This window comes from Thamnophis elegans, chromosome 4 (genome assembly GCF_009769535.1).
Source record: "Thamnophis elegans isolate rThaEle1 chromosome 4, rThaEle1.pri, whole genome shotgun sequence".
Lineage (NCBI taxonomy): Eukaryota > Metazoa > Chordata > Lepidosauria > Squamata > Colubridae > Thamnophis > Thamnophis elegans.
In genome coordinates, this window is record NC_045544.1 from 12,427,701 (window position 1) to 12,454,049 (window position 26,349).

The following is a 26,349-nucleotide window of genomic DNA, read 5'->3' on the forward strand; positions in this document are numbered from 1 at the left end:
TGTTAACCCTTGCTTAACTCTTAAAAGGCGAAAAAATCCTTATGCAAAAGAGGCCCAGAGTTCTCTGGCCTCCTCCTATAGTTAACACTGAGAGCAGACACCAAGCCACTGTGACTTGAAATCTGGTAGCAACTACCCTGGCTTTAATTAATTTAAGAAAATTATTTAAAATCCTTTCCTTTCCCTGAGGAGAGTGGTGAGGCCCCGCCTCCCTTGCCTCTACTGACTGCACGTCCCTGCTTGACAGCCAGCAGGTGTCAAGACAAAGCTGCTTCCCCTTCAGAAGGACCAGCTGGGGTGTTGATGGGGTGGGATGGGGACAAACTGGTGCCAAAAGGGGCTCATTCCAGTCTCCTAACTTTGCTCCTGAGATGGAAGAAAATATCCAGCTCTTTAGAGTTTCAGCAGAAAGAGGTGGTAGGAAATATAGGCCCTTGTCGTTTTTTCTTCCTGTTGACTTTTATCCTTTTTACTCAGAAGTTAATGCCCCCTGACTCAGAAGCAAATTGCGTCAATTTAAGCAGCTTTTGGAAACCTGCTCTTTAAGCCTTTAGCTCTCCGCCTGCTTGTTAAAGAGATACAGCAGTGCATGAAATTCGTTTCATTCATACTCACCAGGACAGGCACGTATCCCCCTACTGTGCATGGATAAACATTTCCGAAGGGCAGATGTTCACCTGGGATTATCAGCTGAAATCCTCAGGTGATTTGGGAAAGTTGAAGGGCATGAAAGCTCCTTTGAACTCATTTATTTCATGCTGTATGCAGAAGATATGTGTAAAACCAGGTTCTCTGGAAAGTTATTAAATTGCGTCTGTGTTTGGAATGCAATTCACATATGGGATGGATGGATACAGGCTTTTGATCTCTGCCTGCTATTTTTTAAAGTTAATTATATGAAACCAGGAACATATTTTGTAGCATGGAATATTAAAGGATCGGAGTTCTCTTTTCAAACAGAAGCAAGTCTTAGTTAAGGAGATCTCTTGTCAAACAGAAACAAGTATAAATATATTTATTTATTGCAAGAGACCAATCATCAACTTACCACCACAATTAGCCCAATATTTCTGTTGCTAAGTGCTAAGACATTTGTTAAGTGAATTCTGCCCATTTTATTATCTTTCTTGCTTTTACTTAGCACTTGTTAAGTGAATCACTGCAGTTGTTAAGTTAGTAAAGCTAAACCTAGACCCAGGAAACTACAGACCAATCAGCCTAACACCAATATCTGGGAAGACGGGGTGGGAGGGGGGATAATCAAAGAACAGATCTGGGAATATCTAGAAACAAATAAAGTTATAACTAGAAGCCAGCATGGGTTTGTTAATGAAATAAGATTAATTTGGCATGATCTCGATTGATCATGCCAAATCAATCTTATTTCATTCTTTGACAAAGTAACTAAATTAGTAGACCAGCAAAATGCTGTGCACAGAATATACTTAGACTTCAGTAAGGCATTCAACAAAGTAGATCACAACCTACTTCTTGGTAAACTAGAAAAATGTGGCATAGACAGCATCACCACCAGATGGATTTGTAACTAGCCGACAAATTGTACTCAGTGAGTAATCCTTAACGGTATTACATCTACATGAAGGGAAGTAAGCAGTGGCGTACCAAAAGGTTCTGTCTTAGGCCCTTAGATCTTCATAAATGACTTAGATGAGAGAATAAAAAGGGAACCATCAAGTTTTCAGATGACACTAAGCTGGCAGGAATAGCCAACACCTCAGAAGACAACTTCAGGATCCAAAAAGATCTTGATAGACTTGAACAATAGGCTCTATCAAACAACATGAAATGTGGAGAAAAGCAAGGTTTTACACTTAGGCAGAAGAAACCAAAGGTAAAAGTACAGATTAAGTGAAACCTGATTCAAAAACAGTAACTGTAAGAGTTAGTTGAAGTCAGGGGTGTGTTTCAACCGGTCCGCGGCGGTCCGCGCGAACCGGTTGGTTGGTGAACCCGGAAGTAAGTAACTTCTGGGAACGCCGAAGGGCCTACCCTCCTGCCCGCGCTTCTTACCGATCTTTGAAGGCTTCTGCGCTTCCACGCAGGCGCATGGTACATACAGTGCCTGCGCGATTCTCCGCGAGCAGCTGGAGTATCGCGCGGGCACTAAGACGCATGCGTGAACTGCGCGCGTGCATGAGGACGCCGCCGGTCCCGTTCCAACCAGTACTGGTTGGAATGGGATGAGCAACCCACCACTGCTTGGAGTCCTACTGGACGATTTCTTAAATATGAGCCAGCAGTGTACAGCAGCAGCCAAAAAAGCTAATGTCCCCCTGGTTGTATAAACAGAGGTATAGAGTTGAAATCACATGAGGTATTAGTACTCCTTTATAAAACCTTAGTAAGACTATACCTGGAATACTGCATCTGATGCAGGAGGGGGTGCACAGGTAAACCCACCAGTGGCTGGCCAGGTTAGGTGGTCTTACTAGAATGGACCTTTTAAATTCATATTAGCTTGGCTTTTCATTCTAGTGCCCTGGAGTTCCAAAGTTGACTTTTAGCTGGAGTGAACTTTCTCTCCAACTTCCTCATAAGTATTAAAAATAGGGCTGAACAGTGTGGCAAGACCCTGTAAAGGAGGGGCACAGGAAGCCAGGCGTGGGTGAGAGATAGAACAGAGGTAAAACTGCTGACAGCTTAAGATATTATAGGAACTTCTCTTTTTTGTATTTTTCCTATGTACTTCTCTGTAACATTCCAAATGAACTTCCCCTTTTCGAAATGTCATGCTTGTCTCGTGTATGGAAACGCCTTGAGAATGTACAGTGTGGAACACGGCATAAAAGTAGCATCCTGGGCAGAGCCCAGGCAGTTCAGATTTTGGTGTGTGAACACGCTGAACTCGATGCATCAAATAAACCTGTTTCTCTCACCTTCGTGGTATCGAGTCCTGGTCTTTCGTAAGTAGATTACAAACCTCAGTCTGCTGCAACACATCTAGTTTTAGTCACCACATTACAAAAAAGATCTTGAGACTCTGGAAAAAGTGCAAAGAGCAACTAAGATGATTAAAGACCTAGAGACAAAAACCTAGGAAGAACAGTTGTAGGAATTGGATGTGGCCTGTCCAGAGAAAAGAAGGACTAGGGGGTGACATCATATCAATATTCCACTATTTGAGGTGCTGTCACAAAGAAGAAGGAGTCCAATTATTCTCCAAAGCACCAGAAGATAAGACAAGAAACAATGTATGGAAACTAATCAAGGAGAGAAGCAATCTGGAATTAAAGAGAAACTTCCTAACAGTGAGAACAATTAACCCGTGGGATAGCTTGCCTTCAGAAGTTGTAGGTGCTTCATCATTGGAGAAAAGACTGGCCACCTGTTTGAAATGGTATACTTGAGCAGGGGGTTGGACTATAAGACCTCCAAGGTCCCTTCCAGCTCTATTTTGATTCTAATTCTAGTAACATGGTTGTTAACTAAATCACCCTTGCTCAATGACTCTGCTTGTGCAGAAGTTCACGAAAGGTGATCATATAACCTCAGGACACTGTAACCGTGATAAACAGGAGTCAATTGCCAAGTGCTTGAATTTCGATCACATGGCCATGGGGATGCTGCAACAGTCGTAAGTGTGAGAAACTGTCATACCAATGGTGGGATTCAGCCGGTTCGCACCTATTTGGGAGAACCGGTTGTTAACTTTCTAAGCAGTTTGGAGAACCGGTTGTTGGAAGAAATTTTATTTTGTTTTTCCCCACTTTACAAGGCTAATCCTGTAAGGAAGGTAGGAAGGAACCATTCTGGTGTTGTTTCTAGACTAATTTTTATTGCCTTGCTTACAGAAACTGCCTCTCTGGTTAACCCTTATTACATTCTAACAGCTAAGACGAAGCGCCCATCGACATGAGTGACGTTGAGTTGGCCACGCCCACCCAGTCACATGACCACCGAGCCCCACCTACCCAGCTGGTCATTAGGGCAGAGAACCGGTTGTTAAATTATTTGAATCCCACCACTGTGTCATACGTCATTTTTTCCCCCGATGGAGTAGTAGCTTTGAAAAATTGCTAAACAAATTGTTTTAAGTCTAGGACTGCCTACTGTATATTCTTCCTCAGAATAAGCAACTCTTACAAAAAGCTTCAGTGGAAGAAGTTTGTCTTAGTGGCAACTCTAATGGTACAAATTTAGAATGTTGCTTTCTTACTTAGCAGACTTTCCAAATTGATTGCTGAAGAGGAAATATCAGGTGGAGAATATCATTACAGCCATTGTCAGACTGGGTCATCTGCATTAATCACTCTTACATTTACATGCTCCAAACATAGGCTATACAAAACAAGTACATAATTTTCTCAACACATGTACATTAAGTCAGTGAAGCGTATACTAGTTGAAGGTAATTTGAATTAAATTTGAGGCCTTCTTGGATCATAACACTCTGTCACCAATATTATATTGTCAACTATCTAATACGTATCTAGATTAGATTGCCTGAATTTAATTTAGTTGATATTTTACATTATATTAAACCTTTACAGAAAGAACATGCTTATATATTCTCTATACATAAGCATGGGAGTACATTTTTACATTATGACACGAAAATGACAAATTGTGCATCATGATAGCATAACGCAAGCTCTATTCTTTCCTACTTTCATTGCAATATTGCATTCCACTATGTAACAATTAAGATGCATAGTGACGTTACAATATACATTTTGTCATTTATGTCCCATCCTATAGATATCTATGCACACAGAAATTCTTTTGACTACATTATTTTATGACTGCCCATTCCTTGATGGCTAAAGTTAAAGCAAACTGTAGCTTGTACTATAATTTCAGATCACACTCTTGAAAATTTTGAATGAAAATTACATACTGTACATTCTTTAAGTAGTCTTTAGCATCTTTGGGTAACTGCTAAGTATATATTTTATATTTGATATAAATATTTACACACACATACACACATATGTTTTCGTAGATTTTCACGGGTGTAGGTATTCTGGTCTTGTTGTATTCGGGTCTTTTCCCATGTAAGATTGAGGTTGTATTGGCAACGTTTCAGTGAGGTCTCACTCACCATCCTCAGGATTTATAAGGGTTTATATTTAATAGAAATAATATAAATATAACAGCAGTTGTATAAACGGCTAAGTAAGGGTTTTATATTTATATAAAAGCTTATTTTATGTGAAATGAATGTACATTTCATATAAAAGAATCAACTGTTAGAACAGAACTTCAAAGAATTATGATCACTAAAGCATTCCATTCATTGCAAGACTGACATGGATTTTTGCTGTATTAAATATAAATTTAACTTGCTTTATACTTCTAAAACAGAATTTCATTGCATAGAAAATAGCAAGGAAATTGGGAAAAGGGAGAAATATCTAATCTGAGATTTTTCTTAATTACTGGTTTCTAACAAGTTAATCAAGTAATATTGTACTAACTATGGTGTTTAGGATATAAATGGGAATGTTGTACAAATTCCAGACTCATTAATCAACAATTATTGAATATGATTCTAAACAGAATAACAATCTTCCTAAATAGAATATGAGATTCTTTAATAAAAGTTGGCTTTACCAATTCTACCCCAGGATTAGATTTACTTAAATCATTGGTAATTATTAATGGTGTTGTTTCTTGATTCAAATCATTTTTGAGGTAATACACCAAGGAAATCTTTGTTCTTTTCTTTTTAATTTGGCTACATACCCATATTTTTCGGAGTATAAGATGCACCTTTTTCCCTCTAAAAAAGAGGGTGAAAATCTGGGTGTGTCTTACACATTGAATACAGCATTTTTGGCCTCCTGAAATCCCACCCCCCTTGCAAAATGGCCATGCATAGCCTTTAGGAGGCTTCTAGAGTGCTCCCGGTGGCTGGGGAGGGCAAAAATTAGCAGAAAATTTGACTTTTTTGCTCATTTCCCCCCCCCCCCCCCAGCCACCAGGAGCACTCTACAAGCCTCCTAAAGGCTATGCATGCCCTTTTTGTGATTAAAAAACAGGCCCATTTTTGTGAAAAACAGGCCGTTTTTGAGAGATCTGCAGAGTGCAAAAACTTTTTTAAAAAATTTCCTTCTTCAAAACTTGGTGCGTCTTATACTCCGAAAAAGTCATATGCAAAGTTAGAAATTTTGAAAATATCTTGGAAGCCCAGTATGAAAAAAGTTACTTTTTCCAACTGGAAAGTAAAATTAAAAAATTATATATTGATGATTTTGGATTGTCTGTCTGGATAGTCTGAAAATCAGATCTGATGCTTTTGGCTCACAACAACAACATAGAAAACACATTATTTTGCTCACATGAAAACTTTCAGGAGCTCTTTTCAGCTAGTAAATTTGAACTTATCCGATGTTTTGATGTAGTTGGAAGAAGATTTAGGAAGATGGTGTTGAATTCCCTTAATATAAATGTGGTTAAAATGAATGTAACTCCAAGGATGATTTAATTTTTCAGGAGTCTTCCTATATTTATTCCATCACATTATTTTAACAAACGGACAGGGTACTGAATACATTCCTTTGCAAGGGCGTCCTGTGAAATTTTCATTGTATAAATTATAATTGCCCATTTAAGGAGTGGATTTAATTTCTCACACATTCAAGTTTGTCACTGGGCTATTATACTAGCTTTAGTCACTTCAAGATCTCTCCCCCTCTTTCAATTTAACAAAATGATTATCTGACCTCACTAAAGTACTGGATTTCCTCTTTGCAGGAAGGTAAATGCCATCCCTGAAATAGTGTGGCACCACATCTTGGAGAAGTATTGAATCACAAACGTAATTTTGACCCATGAACCCATGAAAAGTTTGCACTATAAAATAATCCCAGTTTTAAAATGCCATCTGCATCTGTGTGTAGGTGTATAAACTGGACCTGTCATAATGCTTTTACTTTCCGTGAACTCAGTTCTCTGGAAGCAAAGAATTTTTTTTTTAAATGAGTGTCAGCCCTGGAGGCTGACATCTCTAATAAAGTGGAACTTTGAGGAACTTCTAGCCTCAGAGTCTTCTTTCATTGGGGATGTTACTTGGAACCCTCACAATGAGCTTGATTTATTACCAAGTGTGTCCTGGAAGTATTTTCAGCTTAAGCACCCGATGTTTGGTTTCTTTGATCCAGCTTCAACTGCTTCTTCTGAAGTTCATCCATTTATTTATTTGTACTACCATCCTCCACAAGGATCTACAGCATGGTTCCACAGCAGAGGTGGGTTCCTACCAGTTCGCACCTATTCGGTAGAACCGGTTCGTCAAATCTACCGAACCGGTTAGAAGAGGTTCCACCAGTGGACCCGGAAAGCAGGCCACACCTACAGAAGGGGTTCCAAATTTTTTTGAAACCCACCACTGGTCCTTAGATATGATTATTCTACACTGTCATGCTCATATTTATAAAACTCAGTGCCTCTGTGAAAGGTAAGGATGACTACTGCGTTTGTGGTGCAATCAGAACATTGCGTGTGTTGAAGTTGCTTTAACGCAAACCAAAGATGCCTTTTAAAAAACAAGTTTACATCATATTCTTATGCATGCCAGTGCTGTGTGTGAGGTAATTTAACGTGGTTCTGACAAGTAGCAATAGCAATAGCAGTTAGACTTATATACCGCTTCATAGGGCTTTCAGCCCTCTCTAAGCGGTTTACAGAGTCAGCATATCGCCCCCGCAGTCTGGGTCCTCATTTCACTCACCTCGGAAGGATGGAAGGTTGAGTTAACCTTGAGCCGGTGAAATTAGAACCGCTGAACTGCAGATAACAGTCAGCTGTAGTGGCCTTCAGTACTGCACCCTAACCACCGCACCACCTCGGCTCCCTGTCATAGGCATCTTCATATCCGGTCACATGGGTGGCAAGCCACTCCCATCTGATCATATTGGTGGCAAGCCACTCCCACAAAGGAGGCCATACCCATAGAGTAGGTTCAAACAATTTTTGAAACCCACCACTGTTCCACAGTGTTTAGATGTTTTAGGCAGGGGTGTCCAACTCAGGGCCCATGGGCTGGATCCAGCCTGCGGGGTGCTTAGATCTGGCCTGCAGGGACAGCCTGGAAACAGCAAAAGGATCAGTCCACGGTGCCTCTGCCAGTAAAAATGGTGCTTGGGAGCGCTGTGCATGGCCCTTGCGAGCTCTGTTTTTGCTGGCAGAGGGTAGCAGGAGGCAATTGCAGACAGAAATGGAGATCAAGAGGGCCGCATGCTCTGCTTTCGCTGGCAGAGTGTTGCAGGAGGCTGTTGCAGCCAGAAACAGAGCTTGGAAGGGACGTGCGGGACTCTCCCGAGCTCCGTTTTTGCTGGCAGAGGGTTGCAGGAGGCTGTCGCAGCCGGAAATGGAGCTTGGGAGCCCATTTTCACTGGCAGAGCATTAAGGCCACCACAGCGTCCCCGACACAAGTGACATTGAGCTGGCCACACCCACTCCAGCCCCCCCCCCCCAAGGTCAAACACAACCCTGATGCAGCCCTCAATAAAATTGAGTTTGAACCCTCTGTTTCAGAAGAACTATCTGTGACTTTAAATCAGTAATCTGCCTTTGGAAGAATATGATGACAGATGATATAATTGCTATTAGTCATTTATATGTTCGTAGGAGTGATGAATTTGAATGTTCTGTACTAGAAAGCCAGTCGAGAATTGTATTAAAAACAATTTGACATGAAGTTTGCATGAAGATAAAATGACTTTATGACCAAACAAAAAATAAAACCTGCTTCAGTTTGATTACAATCACCCTGTTGGAGATAGTTTGGTTTTGTCCTATGATTCTTGTATTTGAGCTGACATCAACAAGACTGTCAATGTTTTTTTGAATCAGTCTCTGGAAGATATATCTGTATGGGTTTTTGTTGTTGTTGTTGTTGTTGTTGTTATATCCCTAGTTGTAGGTATCAAAATATAATTTGTGGCTTTCCTAAGTATATGGAATGGCTGCAGCAGTTTTGAACATAGGAAAGATAAATTAATTTGCAGCAATGTATTTTTTGTGAGACACTGTGTGTGTGTGTGTGTGTGTGTGTGTGTGTGTGTGTGTGTGTGTGTGTACATTTGAATTAGTCTTTTTTGATAATGGGGCAAGAAGGAAGACTTTTCACCAGTTTGGTCAAAGTTTTTGAACTGTTCCGATTAAAAAAAAAATAGATTGGGAGTTTTTTGAACAAACACGAATAGGTATAAATTATACCATGTCTGCTTATATATGGAGGAAATAGTCACCACTGTGTAAATTGTATGTAAATAAACAAGATTTTGATAAGACCATTGAGTCCAGTGCCTAGAATATACTTCCCCTTCGTGAAACACTCCATAGGTTCTCAGACTTGTCACCCAGCAAAGGCAAACACCTTCTGGAGAGTGAAGGATGAACTCGAACTACGTAGCTATCTATAACAACCGGTCATTCTCAGGTGCTGATTCTTTCTAAATCCCTAACAGCATAGGGCACACAACTTAAGGAAAGCATGCATGAAAAATATAGAATTCTTTCCAGTCTCTTACTTTTGGAGTTCTGCTCTAAATCATGACACCAAGCAGAAGAGTTTGGAATGGAGCAGTTGGCAATGGGGGAAATATTATGAGGGGCTTTCCCCCCCTCCCACAGCATTATTAATTCCTCTCACTGTATCACATTTTGTCCCATTAAGTTCAGTTTTCAGAGGGTGATTGTGCTGATGAACCAAGTCCTGACCTCCTAGACATTATTTTTTTCAAGCATTGAAATATTTTTTTTCAAACGACAGAAACATAGGCCAAAGAATATTCAAAGGTAAGTCAAGAACCATTGGGTAAATTTGGAGAGATCCAAATTTGGAAGGAAAAAAAATTAATTCCCTGATTATTAAGCAGTGGAACAGACTACCTTTTGAAATATAGATGGCCCAACCCTGAAGGTTTTCAAGAAAAGATTTCCATTTGTCTAGGATAGTACGAATATTGGGGCACTTGATAGAGGATTGGACTTGATGAACACCACAACATCCATTTCAACCCTATGATTTTATAGTATTCAGCCTGAATTTAAGGGAATTGTGAAATAAAGGACTCCCAGTTTCAAGAAATGCAGCTCGTCACTTTCACACCCAGTATAGGTTCGAAATGAAAAGAACCTTTTTAGAAACAGCTTAGAATGATACCACAAAGATTTATATGATACCATAGATTGATACTATAAAGATTTATACTCACATCAGCTCCTGGTACTCCTGGCAATCCAGGGACACCTGGTTTTCCAGCATCGCCATCAGGACCCTATAGCAGTGAATTGCGTATCAATGAATTCAGTTATCCAATAAAAACAGATTTTTTTAAAAAACAAGATATTTCTTATTTTTCAGTTACTTACTGAACGGCCTGGGGGGCCATTAGGGCCTCTGTCTCCCTAATGGGATAGAAGAAAGTAACAGCCACGTGAAATTCATTTTAACAGAGTAGCACTTATAATTCTATCTGTAAATTGTATATGCATTATATAGATGTTATAAATGTTCCTGTAATACACATGGGCGGTAGCACCTAGACTTATATATCACTCCATATGCTTTACAGCCCTTTCTGAGTGGTTTTACAGGGTAAGCCTATTGTCCCCACAACAATCTGAGTCTTCATTTTACCGACCTTGGAAGGATGGCAGGCTGAGTCAGTCTTGAGCTGAAACTCAAGGCCAAAACTCCTGGCAGTCGGCAGTAAATTAATCTGCAATACCGCATTCTAACCACTGTGCCACCACGTGCACATTGCATGGAGAAACTCTTAGGGCCAGTAGACAGAATTGCAATGAACATGGAATTTGCATATTATAAATACTAATCTTGTGGAATCCCTAATGCAAATTGCAGATTATATGATGGAACTGATCCCGCTGCAGAAAAGAATTTGTTCTAGCTCACACCATCAGTTCTCATGTTTTGGGGTTAAAGAATGCACCTCCTAATACCAGTTAACGAGTCATGACTGAGATGTGCTCAAATCAGGGGTGGGTTTCAACCGGTTTGCAGCGGTCCCTGCTGCGAACCGGTTCTGCGCTTCCACGCATGCGCAGGACGCATACAGCGTCTGCGCGATCCTCCAGGAGCAGCTGGAGCGTCGCGCAGACGCTAGTATGCATGCGTGCACCGCGCGCGTGCACGAGGATGCCGCCAGCCCCGTTCCAACCGAACCGGTTGGAACGGGGCGGGAAACCCACCCCTGGCCCAAATGTATTGCACGCTAAATACACTCAGAGAGACAGCAGTGTCATTGTATAATACTGGAGGAGGAATGTCTTGAATGCTGCCTGTCACCACACAGCACAAGCTGTACTTACATCTATGCCATCAATGCCAGGAACACCTGGAGGGCCAGGGGGGCCAGGGGGGCCTTGTGGACCTGGAGGGCCTCTCTGGCAAGGAATAAAAAGAACTGTTTAAATAGGAAGAAGAAACAACTCAAACCATCCTATAAAGGGGGGAAGGACCAATTGAGAACCAAAAACAAGATATTCTGACTTAACCTAATCAAATTCAGTTTACTTGATTGGCTAATATGTTCCTGCTCTAATCTGTGTGATAGTAATTCATGACAAATGTGAGTAATTACAATCCGAGATGTATAGATTGACACATGGTGTGTGGGACAGATGTGCATGCAGATATATGTATCTCTGTGAGTGGAAGTGAGCAAAGACAGAATTTATGCCTATGTCTACAGTAAATCTCAAAGGTGCTTTTTCCTTCAAAAGGCTACTAGTCTGTTTTATTCCTGGAGGAGAAGGAGTAGGGAGGAGGAGGAGGAGGAGGAGGAGGAGGAGGAGGAGGAGGAGGAGGAGGAGGAGGAGAAGGAGAAGTAGTAGTAGTAGTAGTAGTAGTAGTAGTAGTAGTAGTAGTAGTAGTTTGATTCTCATTCAAGAAGCTTCATCAGTTTTGATGGTGGGGTGAAGCTTCATTTCATTTCATTTTTTTCATTTTATTAAGCATTTATAGGCCGCCCTTTTCCCTGAGGGGACTCAGGGCGGCTTACAATAATAGGGGGGGGGGGAGTGCAGGACAAAACACAAAAAGAAAATGTGAATAAAAATAATTAGCAGTAAAAACCCAACATTCATTCAGCATTCGGGAGGGGCAAGAGTAAAGTCTTATCCCCAGGCCTGCTTCTGGGTGAAGCTGAAACTGAAGCTTCTGCTTCAGTTTCAGCTTCTGAAACTGATGAAGCTTCTTGGATGAGAAGCACAATGTTTTCTTCTTCTTCCACAAAAACAAAGCTGTCTGGGTGTATTTTGAAGGGGGAAAAACATCTTTGAGACAACTGTGACCTGGATGACTGAGATTCTCCACCAATTTACAGTAAATCCTAATGGAAAGCGCCCCTTAAGGCAATAACCTTGGAATGAAATGCTTTATGCTTTAGATTTCCATTTAGATTTTTCATTCAGCCGCCCTGAGTCCCTTCTGGGAATAGGGCGGCATAGAAATATAATAAATTCAATTCAATTTCATTCTAAACAGGAAAAGAAGGTGTCTTCTCACTGTAGATTAATAATAATCCACTGTCGTGTGGATTAAAATTGTGCCCCATTAACGTCACTCCCTTGTAAAATGGGAAATCAATTTGTGATAGAGAAAATAAAATGCTCCTGCACGAATGAATTTAAGTAAAATTGTCATTACTGTGTAGCTGATATCCAGACTTAATAAAACCTTCCTTTCTTCCTTCCCTCCCTTGTTCCCTTCCTTTCCTCCCTCCCTCCCTCTCTCCCTCCTTCCTTCCTTCCTTTCTTTCAAACTACTTTTATAAGCCCCAAGAGGCTTGGAAAATTCCAAACTATTCATTTTCAAAAAATAATTTAGAGGAGGGAAGTCAAGGCCTATAAGACACACTGTTTTCTTTTGGTGATGAAATTCTGACTTCACAGTAGAGGCTCTATGATTTTCTAACAGGCCCTTTTTTGTACCTTCACACTGAGAGGAAAAGCAGTTTTCTATTAATTTCAGAATGTGAGAATTTCCGCTTTAGACAGTAGTCTCACAACCAGTAGTTTAAAGGGTTTTTTTTTTAATTCGGACATTACGCAGAAGAGTCATTATTGTAGCTTGCAAAGTAAGCTGCTTCACCTCGCAATCAGCTATAAGGCTGCATAGTACACATTCATTTTCTTTATTAAAAACAAGGTAGAATTTTATTTCTTTTTAGTGTCTGAAAAAGCCAACTTGAGTTTGTGCAAATAAAAGTCGTGACAAATCTGTTGGATTTGCTCATTGTGCTTCAAAAGATTAGCATTTCATTTTGGAGAAATACATTTATTACACATCAATAGTTTTTAGGAAACTCTCAGCTGATATTCTGTCATTCTTTGAAGACTTGATTTTATTTATTTATTATTTATTTATTAATTAGACTTCTATACCGCTTCATAGGGCTTTCAGCCCTCTCTAAGCGGATTACAAATTTTTTTAGCAAATTGAGTCAGCAACTTGCCCCCAAAGTCCGGGTCCTCATTTCACCGACCTCGGAAGGACGGAAGGCTGAGTCGACCTTGAGCCGGTGAGATTTGAACCGCTGAACTGCAGATCACAGTCGGCTAAAGTGGCCTGCAGTACTGCACCCTAACCACTGCGCCACCTCGGCTCCTCATTTTAAAAAAAGGAGAGCTTTTCATCTATTTTTAATGTAAGCCCATAAAAGAATGCTTGTATATATGTGATTCTGCTGTACAGTGTTTCAGTCACTAGAGAATTCTTTCACAAAACAATGAATGACTGTTATAAGGAAACATATCATCTCTTCAGAATCTCAAATAAGTGAGCCCAGTGAAACTCACAGAAAATTTCCCATTCTGTGTTTCGCGCAGAAAAGTGCCTTATTCCACATTCAACTTTCTTCCATTTATTTATCTTGGTACCGTTACTTGTGTATATCACTATAAGGTAATTATTATTATTTTTTTAAATCAATTTTGGCTCTATATTCACAATCACTAAGATCAGTTGGAAGCCCACGTCACAGATAAATGTGGAGGAAAGAATCCCTTTTTTTCTTATCCTGTTTGTAATTATAAGAAGTGCTTAGGGAGCTGAAGTGATAATTAACCCACCTAACTTAATCCGAAGGATGCCTCCTTTGTGGATTGCACGGAATTAAAACAAATGAGCTTCCCTGGACTAAAAATTCTGGTTTAAAGCAGAAGGGTACTAAATATAATCTGGGGCAGGGAAGCATCAAAATCGGTACCGTAGAATGAATCCCAAACTATTCATACTTGTTGATCTTAATTAGATTACTCTGAATTATGTAGAGGATGCCTGTGAAGCCGCGCCAACTAGGAAAAATAACTCAGTGCAGGTTCAAACTATAATATGTCAAGCAATCTATTTTACGGAGGCTTCCTCTAGGAAACTCTCCAGCTGGGCATAACCACATACCTTCTTCCAATAGAGCAGCATCACTAGAAATATACACATTGTTTTAATTGGTTGACAACCCAAAGGAGAATCAAACAGCAAGTAGTTGATAGATGCTTCAATTGAATAGGAATCCTTCTGTTTTAAGACTTACCTTTACGATTGTCTGGCTTATCTGAAATGAATAACAAAAAAAAGTTAAGCAAAACTCACTTGTGCTCGACAAAGGCAAATGGCTTGCAGACAAATCCACAAGAGCCAGGGAAACTTTGTGCAGGAGCCTGAGCTAGCCATGGTTACTTCTTCGATGGCCACAGATGGGTTTTAAGGTGACTGAAGAACACAGACTCTCCAAATACCTCCAAATTGCACAGCCGGCAAAAAGCGCAGCTATTGCACAGATGAGTGGTGGAGGAGGGTAGCTAGACTGGAGGGAAACCTGATGTCTAGAAAGGAGGGATTGAATGACTCCAGCTTTTTAACCCTTTGGTCTGCTTTTAGCATTGTGCACTTTCTGGGAGCGCTTCCTGCCTTCATCGGTGCTGCGAAGGGCTTCAGTCGGGCAAGGAGAGGACATTCCCATCCTGAATTACTTTTTTTTTTAAAGCTCTGCTTTCAAAGGGAAATATATTATGGCATTTTGAATACAGGTAATCCTCGACTTACAACCAGGGGTGGGCTTCAAAAATTTTACAAAGGGGTTCTCTGCCCGGTTGCTGGGTGGGTGTGGCCATGATGGACAGGGCCTAGCCGGCCTCCTGCACCAAGACGGGGATCCAGAGGCTTTTCTCGAGCCTCCGGGACGGCAAAAATGCAAATGGCTCCGGGGACTCTCTGGAGGACAGAAATAGGCCTGTTTCCAGCCTTCCCAAACTTCCGGTAGGCCAGTGTTTATCAACCCTGGCCACTTGAAGATGTCTGGACTTCAACTCCCAGAATTCCCCAGCCAGCATTCGCTGGCTGGGGAATTCTGGGAGTTGAAGTCCAGACATCTTCAAGTAGCCAAGGTTGAGAAACACTGCGCTAGGCCCATTTTTCACCCTCCCCAAGCCTCTACCTGTGCCCTGCACTTACCTGCATCCAAAACAGGTTTTTGTGGGGACTCCTGGGAATGGTGGGGCAGGGTGGACGGGGCAAGCCAGGAGTGAGATTTGGGGGTTCTCCAAACTGCACAGAATCTTAGCTAGAGATTCTCCTGAACCCCTGTGAATCCCCAGCAACCCACCCCAGCTTACAACAGTGCATGTAGCAACCGTTCAAAATTACTACGGCACTGAAAAATGGAACTGTTTTTCATGGTTACAATCTTTGCAGCATCCCCAAGCTTATGTGATCGAAGTTCAGATGCTTGGCCACTGGTTCATATCTATGATCTTTGCTGTGTTCCAGGATGCTGGGATCCCCTTTTGTGACCTTCTGACAAGCAAAGTCAAAGAGGAAGCCAGATTCACTTAACAACCATGTGAGTAACAGCTGCAGTGATTCACTTAATTAATGGTGGCAAGAAAAGTCATCAAATGGGGAAAAACTCACTTAACAAATGTCTCGCTTAACAACAGAAGCTTTTGGCTCAATTATGGTCGTAAACCAAGGACTACCTATATTCTAAACTTGAAAAGTAAGCTTTGCCTTTAAGATTACCGAGCTCCTGATTGTAAGTTCACTGCATGTTTCTCTTTGAGGGCGCCGGGGGTCACAATGAATCATCAGCCACTGGATCTCAAACTGAGAAGAGAGCAAGAAAAAGAGAAATTTTATAAAACTGATACTTGATTATTGATCATCATCATTCAGCAATAGAACCACTCTAAAGCTGGTCGTGACCCATCAAAACCGTGCTCGACTAAGCCGCGCCCGATTAAACAGCGTCGCTGACGTCATCAATAGGGCGACAACAGCCAGCGTGGAGAAAGAAGGGCGCTTTAAACAGCGCTTTGAAAGCAAGCCGATTCAACTTAAGGTAAGGGTTAGGTTTAGGGTTAGGTTTAGGGTTAGGTTTAGGGTTAGGTTTAGGGTTAGGTTTAGGGTTAGGTTTAGGATTAGGTTAAGGGTTAGGGTTAGGTTTAGGGTTAGGTTAAGGGTTAGGGTTAGGGTTAGGGTTAGGTTTAGGATTAGGTTTAGGGGGGTTAGGTTTAGGTTTAGGGGTTAATTTTAGGTTTAGGGTTTACAGCGTGCTTCTGTCTCTGCGCTGTTGTCGCCCTGTTGATGACATCAGCTACGCGGTTTAGTCGGACACGGTTTAGTCAAGCGCGGTTTTGTGGTGGAACCAAAGCTGGTAAGGTATTGCTTTGATGATATCCTTTCCTTAAGCCTGGGGAATGAGAATTGTATGACTTCCTCACTTCTATCCTCACAGTTTTGTGATATAGTTAATAACTGACACCACTCACAAATAGGAAATTGAGGCTGGGCAGCTGAGATGACCAACCCTCTGGTAATTATAAATTAAAAATTGAAACAAGATCTTCACGCTCAGAGGATGAACTCTGGACCACAATGGCTGGAACAGATCATAACAGCAGAGGTAAAAGTAAGCAATACAAGCTTGGCCACATGAAAACAATACTTCCAAAGCATACCCCCCCCCCCATACAGATAGTTCTCAACATATGATCATTTGCTTAGGAACTGTTCCATTCCCCCTCCAATGATCATGTGACTGAATTTTGGGCTCTTGGCAAGCAGGCCTCATGTATGGCCATTTTCAATGCCTCGTGGTCACATGACCACAATTTGTCACGCTTTTTCCAGAAACCAACTTTTACTACTGGTTTCTGGGGAAGGGGAGGAAACCTGCCCCATAAGAAACAATGGGTTTACTTAACAACCGTCACATTTGGTTAACAATTGCTGCAATAAAGATTGTATAATTGGGTCTGGTCACTTGATGGTCCACTTTAACAAGAGTTGCAACTTACGACCATAATTGTGGTGCTCAATTATAGTCATAACTTGAAGACTACCTGTATTTACATGAAGTACATGATTAATTCTTACATGAAGCTTAGGAAATGCTAACAACCCAAGTCTTTGTTTAGACATTCACCTTTAAGGACCATTTCCAAGAATATTATTTACCATACTCATTCCTACCAAAAATACTAATTTGCAGAAATATATATGACTTAACCAAAGGACTAAAAAGCTAATTCTATAATGTATTTTATTTGAAGAAAATCTGCTCTTGTAAGTTGTACTTGCCTATTCAATTCCAAAGGATAAAATCCCTAGCTTATTTCATTTTATTTTTATCAGCTTTGATTGACAACTTTACTTTGGTTACCTTGAAGGTCACTTCAAATGTTAAACACCCTGTCAAGAAGTCCATTCCCAAATTACCAGGGACAGGATCCAGTTTTGGAATTAGAGTGTTAAAGACTGCACTGTTACCTTAGGCATTTAGAACAGGTGTGTCAAACTGGCAGCCAGTGGGTCAGATGCGTCATATAGAGGCCACGCCCACCCCAGCTCCGTGAAGGGGGGAAATGTCACGATACGCCACATGATGGCAAAGTGATACGGCGAGTTTGACACCCATGATCTAGAATGTTAGAACACCCTTTGTGTGCCTTAACTCTCCAGACCACAAATAATGCCAAAAAAAGTCCACAGTTTTGTTTCACACAGTCTGAGCAGCTCCCTTTCATGCACACTTTTCGCATACTGATGTGTTATGACTCAGCAGAAGTTTGCTGTGAGTTGAGTCGGGATGCAAGATTAACAATGCAGCTGGGGCTCGTTAGTGTCATCTTTTGGAGATAAAAGGATGGTGCCACGCCCTGGTTGCAGAAGTCAACGTTCATTCATCGGTCGTGGTTTGTTTGTGAGAGACACTTGGAGAAGTGATTTGCTTTCTGTAACCCTGATTCAAAGAGACACTTGGAGAAGTGAATTGCTTTGTAAGAGATTTTGTTTTGCATTCTGTTATCTTCTTGCCAGAGACTTTATTTATGTTTATTTTTGGGCTCGCAGCCAGTGTGAGTCGAGGCTGATAAAGTTCTTTCCTTTTAAGTTTTTTTAAGTCTGTCTGCCTGTCGTCTTTGAACGAGTGGAGAAGGGGGAGTCAGAACACTGATGTATAAAAAAAATAAACTAGCAATTTTTAATAATTTAGTTCTTTCCTTTTAAGTTTTTTTAAGTCTGTCTGCCTGTCGTCTTTGAACGAGTGGAGAAGGGGGGTCAGAACACTGATGTATAAAAAAAATAAACTAGCAATTTTTAATAATTTAGTCCTATTGAGTTTTTTTAAAAAAAAACTAGGCTTGTGTATATTTCCACTTTATACAAGTAATATCTTTCCAGATGAATTCTTCCAGAAAGAATCATGCCATTGTTCCCCTTTGGAGAACTAGAATTCTAATGCTATATGAATATGCTGTCAATGACTTTGTTAAATTCAAGTTATATTTGATGGATAGAAGAAAATATGTTATTTTATGGTTCATTTTCTTCCAGAATATCAAATAAAGATGAAAGTTTATTTGGGATAAAAAAAAAATGGAATGCCTTATCAAACTGGAATCCTGAAAACTCAGTTCATATAAAATAAGGTCATGATTTGAGTTGGGCGGAATTGGGGTGAGGTGGGGACAGACTGTCAAAAAAGATAATAAGAAAGTTGCTTTTCTCTGAAGAATTTACAATTTTATTCTTTGGTGTGTTTTTTTAATATTTCATACAATAATTGTCAGTGATTTTGCTTTCATTTCCCCCCAGATTCTGGGATTTTTAGATAATATTCTATTACATTCCTTACACATTCTCATTGCACAATGCCTGCAAATAACTAGATTTTGAATCATTTGGGGCTGCTCCTGATGCCAAAAAGACTTTATTCATGGATGCACGTTGAAAATCATATTTAATATATTTGAATATTCTCCTTGTTTTCAGGTATCGTCAGAAGAAGTAAAAAGCAATCACATATATATATGCCTTGTGCTTCCCATGCCTAATTGGTGAGGTTCCAATTATAGGGTGTAACTAATTTTACACAGATTGGTCTGTAATTAACTTACTCTTCACTTTCTCCTCTTGTCAATGCATGACTGGAAAAGAATGAAGAGGGGAATCCACGCGTCTTTAGTATGAGCTAGTACCCTCCCTCTTACAGTTTCATGCAATATGGGACAAGCCTCCTTGGACCGAAAAGGCTCACTTCTTCAGAATTTTTTAAAAAAATGTATTTATAAAGGTAAAGGTTCCCATCATACATGCATGCTAATCATTCCCGGGGGCGGTGTTCATTTCTGTTTCAAAGCCAAAGAGCCAGCGCTGTCCGCAAAATATCTCCGTGGTGATGTGGCCTGCATGACTAAATGCCGAAAGCGCATGGAACACTGTTACCTTCCCACCAAAGGTGGTTCCTATTTTTCTACTTGCATTTTTACATGCTTTCAAACTGATAGGTTGGCAGAAGCTGGACAAGTAATGGGAGCTCACTCCATTACACAGCACTAGGGATTCGAACTGCTGAACTGCCAACCTTTCTGATTGACAAGCTCGGCGTCTTAGCCAATGAGTCACCGCTGAAGGCGCATGGAACACTGTTACCTTCCCACCAAAGGTGGTTCCTATTTTTCTACTTGCATTTTTACATGCTTTCAAATTGCTAGGTTGGCAGAAGCTGGACAAGTAATGGGAGCTCACACCGTTACACGGCACTAGGGATTCGAACCACTGAACTCCCAACTTTTCTGAGTGACAAGCTCAGTGTCTTAGCCACTGAGTCACCGTGTCCCTAATGTATTTATAGTAACAACCAAAAGACAGGGAACTGCAAGGCAGAGTCAGCCTTCTTAGCCTGATTAATACGAAGAGGTAGTCCTCAACTTACAACCATTTAAAACTATAACTTTCATATTACCTTTTTTTGACATTCTATCCCCACCTCACCTCACTCCAATCCAACCCAACTCATGACCTTAAAGTGATTTACAACCATTTTTCACATGACTGTTGCAGCAGTGGTGGGTTTCAAAAAAAATTTAGAACCTCTTCTGTAGGTGTGGCCTGCTTTGTGGGAGTGGCTTGCTGGCCATGTGACTGGATGGGAGTGGCTTGGCAGTCATGTGACCAGGTGGGCGTGGCTAACTTGTAAAATGTGGTGAAACTCACTGAACAACGTTCTTGCTTAGCAACCAAAATGTTGGCTCAGAAACTCTGGCATTTGAAGCACGAAAGTCTTAAAGCTATCAAGCTACAAGGGTGCACCCCTCACCGTTTAGAAAAAACCCCAGGGGTGTTCAAACTTGACAGCTTTAAGACTTGTGGACTTCAACTCCCAGAATTCCTACTCTCACTCTTCATCTTGATGATGTGCGGACGGGTGAAGGGAGGGAGCCGGAACCGGTTCTAAACAGCATGGTAGATTTGTGGAACCTCTTCTATAGAAGAGGTTAGAACTGGCAGGAACCCACCCCTGTGTTGCAGCATCCCCATGGTCACCTGATCAAAATGTGGATGCTTGGAAACTGGCATGCATTCATGACAGCTGTACTGTCCCATGGTCATATGATCACCATTTATAATCTTTCCAGCTCCAAGCAAAGTCAATGAGAAAAGCCAGATTCACTTAATGACCGCATGGTTCACTTAACAGCTGCTCTTGGAAACTGTGGCAGGAAAAAAGGTTATAAAATGGAGCAAAACTCACTTAACCACTGACTTGCTTAGCAATGGAAATTTGGGGGCTCGATTGGGGTCATAAGTCAATGACAACCGGTATACTGTCATATTTACCAATTCATTAGAGAAAATTAATTGTGGTGCAGTGGCCTAGAGGTGGAGCTCTTGCCTCACAATCAGGAGGCTGTGAGTTCAATCCTAGATAGAGGCAGATATTTCTATCGCTGGGCAAGATGAGTAATATATCTGCTGAATGTAACTCTGCATTGGGGACAGGAAGGGCATCCAGCCAGTAAATAGTCAGCTCCATTCAGACTTCACACTGCAAGGGATTATGGGGGTGATTAAAAGATGATGATGATTAGAGAAAATTCATTCAATTGGATTAATAAAATAAACCATTAACCATTTCAGTTATAATGAAGTTATAATGATGTTTCAGCCTTTATACCTTATTAAGTGATACTCTTTCTTTACGATGTCAAAACTATTGAGCCATTTCTTACTGTTCCATTTGAAGCATAGTATACTCTTATCCTCTATTACCATATACAATTTCTTTAAAAATTGAAAAACCTTTTTGCTGTGAAGGGAAATGTTTACAACTTACCGGAACTGAAATCTGAGGATTATTTTTCAGTTTTCCCAATGTGGTAAAGCCATCAATATTGATCTTCCCCCTTGGTTTTATGGCTAAAGTTTGTATCATAGCACAGTCGATATAAAGGGTGACGGAATTCTTTTCTATACCGACCATAACTTTATGCCACTGGGAATCAAAAAGATAAGGTAAATCCAAAAACGATGCTGTCTGGAGACTTCCATCAATTGCTTTATATGAGAAGTCAAGACATTTGGCTTGTCCGTTAAGCTTCAGTCCAACTTGCTCCTTTCCAGAAGAATCAAAAACTTGCCATAGGCTCCAGGATTTCCGAACTGTAGCCCCAGTCATCCGAAAAGTTGTCAGAATGGAGTATAGATCTGGTAGTCCTCGAGGATACAAGGATCTATAAAAATGCAAATAGAACAGGCTGCTGACTAGGTTGACTTGACATTGAGGTACATTATCATTTCAAAGAAAGATCAAGAAGCCACTACCTAAAGATAACATTAGCAAATAGATTCATCCCAATAGCAATAGCAATAGCAGTTAGACTTATATAGCAATAGCAATAGCAGTTAGACTTATATACCGCTTCATAGGGCTTTCAGCCCTGTCTAAGCGGTTTACAGAGTCAGCATATCGCCCCAACAATCCGGGTCCTCATTTCACCCACCTCAGAAGGATGGAAGGCTGAATCAACCTTGAGCCGGTGAGATTAGAACCGCTGAACTTCAGATAACAGTCAGCTGAAGTGGCCTGCAGTACTGCACCCTAACCACTGCGCCACCTCGGCTCATGATGAATATGAACCAATAATTCCACTTTACTGTCAGAGAGAGATTGTCCGGGCTGCTTCCCTCAGTAACCAAGAAAGAAACCACTCGACTCCATTTTGCAGAATTAAGAGTACTTTTACTGGTCATGAGTAGATAGTAGCTAGGCAAAGCAAGATCTGAGGCAAAAGTGTGCGTAAGCATAAATATCAATATGTGACCCAACCCCCTCCCCTTGGTAACCCCATCCCATAGTCCAATCCGTGCACCCCACAGGTGTCACGTGGGAGACATCTTCAAAAAGCATCATTAGGCTGGTATGCCGGACAGTTGGCCTTGGTGGCAAATCCTCTATCTGCAGCATGTACAGTAGATGGTGAGAATAACTCCCTTTTTACAGTCACTCCTGCACTGACACATCCCCACCCAAATACAATGCCCCCCCCCCCCTCCGTTTCAATGGCAGCCGAAAGCAAGCAGCAAAACAGAGGCTGACAGAGATTCAATAATATTAGCTTTTCTTTGTTGGAAGAATTAAATCCAGACAAGGCCTAGAAGCTCATAACCTTTTACCAATAACAAAACAGAGCTATGGATGAATCCAAAAGTACTGTGTAAGAGCGCTAATCAGATTACTGATTAAATCAAGCTGTCCCATGTTCTACATCATTTTCCCTTCTAAAGTTGTAGTTTGGATGAAATAATATACAATTAAAACAGATTTCCCCTCCCCCCTGGCTGTACCAGATTCTTCAGATTTGCTTTAGTTGAAGTCTGCATTCCAATACTATTCACTCCCTGAATATCTGTCCTTCCTGTTTTCCATTGTCCCAAAGGTGCTTTTTCAGGAGGCAACTGGATTTCCTTGGTTTTTCTTTGAAGATGTTTCGCTTCTCATCCAAGAAGCTTCTTCAGCTCTGACTCACCAACATCCAGTCAGTTCACAGACAAAACCGCGCTCGACTAAACTGCGCCCGACTAAACCGCGTCGCTGACGCCATCAACAGGGCGACAACAGCGCGGAGACAGAAGCACGCTGTAAACCCTAAACCTAAAATTAACCCCTAAACCTAAACCTAACCTCCCTAAACCTAATCCTAATCCTAAACCTAACCCTAACCCTAACCCTAAACCTAACCCTTAACCTAACCCTAAACCTAATCCTAATCCTAATCCTAACCCTTAACCTAACCCTAAACTTAACCCAAACCCTTAACCTAACCTTAAACCTAACCCTAACCCTTAACCTAACCCTAAAGCTAACCCTAAACCTAACCCTAAACCTAACCCTAAACCTAACCCTAAACCTAACCCTTACCTTAAGTTGAATCGGCTTGCTTTCAAAGCGCTATTTAAAGCGCCCTTCTTTCTCCGCGCTGGCTGTTGTCGCCCTGTTGATGATGTCAGCGACACGGTTTAGTCGGGCGCGGTTTAGTCGAGCGCGGTTTTGACTGGTCATGCATCCAGTCAGAGCTAAAAAAGCTTCTTGGATGAGAAGTGAAATGTCTTCAAAGCAAAAACTAGAAAGTCCAGGTGCCTCCTGAAAAAGCGTCTTTAGTGACATGGATGACTGAGAATCTCCATAATCATTTAGCTATGCACTTTGGAATGAACACCCTTTGAATGGTATGCATGTATGAACGGATTTCCAGAAAAAAATGCAGACTACAGGAACCATTTGCACTTCAGTAACCCTAACCTTAATCCATTTCTCCTCTGGTTCTTATGTATGCGTTACTTTTTCCCCCTGTGGTGTCTTCATGAATGGCTAACCTTTTTCTAAAGGTGTGCCAAAATTGTGTCTGCGCGCTATCAAACGTACATGCGTTTCCACCCACATGTGCATGCACACCTGACCCCCATGCATGCATGACCCCCCCCCCATGCAGGGGGGGAGTTTTTGCCCTCCCCAGGCTCTGGAGGCTTTCCTCAAGCCCAGGGAGAGCAAAAATGGCCTCCCCTGGGCCTCCAGAAGGCCGAAACTCAGCTGTCCAGAATGTGCATGCGCGCCGTAGCTGAGGGCTGCTGTTCCGGCAAATATGGCTCTGCGTGCCACTTGTAGCATGCCTGCCATAGGTTCGCCATCACAACTGTAAGACATGAGTATGTAAGTCATCCCAAACTGAAAAATCAGTTTTATTGTTTCCAAAACAGCATTTCTTATTTCTGACACCCAACCTTGTTCTAGCAGACTTTTGTAAGAAAATATGTGGAAGAATTTAGCACATACGCAGGTGGGTAGGCATTAGTTCTCAAAGAATATCTGAATTGAATTGAATTTATTGCATTTATATGCCGCCCTTTTCCCCGAAGGGGACTCAGGGCGGCTCACAATCCAAGTCAGGGAAGGGGGTACAGATAAGAGATAAAAAAGACGAACAGAACAATACACAATTTAAAAGCACACAACAACCATACCATTCGAGGGGGGGGCAAAAGATCTTTAGCCCCAGGCCTGTCGGAACAGCCAGGTTTTAAGGGCTTTGCGGAAGGCCTGGAGGGTGGTGAGGGTTCGAATCTTCACGGGGAGCTCGTTCCAGAGGGTCGGAGCAGCCACAGAGAAGGCTCTCCTCCGGGTAGTCGCCAGTCGGCATTGGCCGGCGGATGGAATTCGGAGGAGGCCTAATCTGTGGGATCTAATCAGTCTATTGGAGGTAATTGGCAGTAATCTGTTTGTGTCCCCAACTTCTACAAATGCAAAACATCTTAGGTGCATACTTTTTAATATTATTTAGAATGTGATATCCAACTCAGCACAGATGCAATTGGTTTTATTTGCAAAATGCAGGACTAAGCGGTCTTAGCTAGAGTCTATACGTTCTTCATTCTGGTCCCCAAATCCCAGTGGACTCCTTGCGTGTAAACAGAATAGCTGGACAGTCATTTTTTTAATTAATTTTAATTTGTTAGATTTATACCTGGCCTGTGCTTCAGGATCTCAAATGAACTCACACAGGCATGTCTCCCTTCACTTCATTTCACTTCGATACAACAAGCCTGTGAAGTACATTGGGCTGGAAAATGATTCGTCCAAAATCACACATTGCACTTTTCTGGTGGGTTTAAAGCAGGGGTAGGTGGCTGCCAGTTTTACTACCGATTCGCAACCACCACAACCTGCGCATCAGACACGCGCTGTGCACACATGCGCTGTTCAATGTAAATTGCTCTTCAATTTGCAGTGAACAATTTACAGTGAACTGCACATGCGCAGTTACTAAAAACCAAAATCGTGGCGGCCCAGCAGCAGCGCGGGAAACGGTTCAGGGGGCGTAGCAAGCCTGGGTCTCTGCTGGTTCTGCGACCCAGGCCTGAATTTCACTACCGGTTCGGCCCAACAAGGTCGAACCGGAAGCAACCCACATCTGATTTAAAGATGATACAATACCTTAATCATTATATCATGCCACAAAAGCAAAGTAATTTTTTTTTCCTGTAATCATTACAAATATATTTTAGATTCTAGCTATGCTTTTTCTGAGTTTCAAACTAGCCAAACATGGTCATTGGCCTAAGTGTTTAGGTACTTCACTTCCTCAGAATGCAAAATAGTTGACTCAGCATTACAGTTTAATTGTAAATGCTAGAGGGTAATTGTAGCGATGTCTGGCACAGACATCATCTCAGGCACAGAGATCAAAGAGATCAAAAGGACCACTGGATAAAATTACACCTCAAACAAGGTTGAAGACCTTTAATTTCTTTGCTTATTGTGATCAACTTGCAAAAGACACATAAGCTTATGTGCAAAAGTGCAAAAGGGCTTTCTTCTACACAAAATGTTTCGAATTCAAAATCTTCCACACAGGCTGTTTTGGACTTGAAACAAGGGATCTGAATTCAAACCAGCGTGCTTCACTTAAAAAGAGGTGGAATTTTAAATGTTTTGCATGCTGCTACTTCCTTCATATGGATATTGCCTCCATATCAGTCTGTATCTGTTTGAATATTCTCTTCTATACCTGTTAGACAAA

General features: G+C 41.3%; 1 protein-coding gene across 1 annotated transcript in view; it reads right to left on the reverse strand.

Moving 5' to 3' along the window:
• The window catches only part of LOC116507199 (collagen alpha-1(IX) chain-like), a 121,926-nt gene that overhangs the window by 68,050 nt on the left and 27,527 nt on the right, over window positions 1–26,349 (reverse strand). The window contains 6 exon segments of the mRNA XM_032215171.1: window positions 10,185–10,247; window positions 10,342–10,377; window positions 11,302–11,376; window positions 14,526–14,546; window positions 16,013–16,096; window positions 21,609–22,005. Of these exon segments, the coding sequence (XP_032071062.1) occupies window positions 10,185–10,247; window positions 10,342–10,377; window positions 11,302–11,376; window positions 14,526–14,546; window positions 16,013–16,096; window positions 21,609–22,005 (676 nt within the window).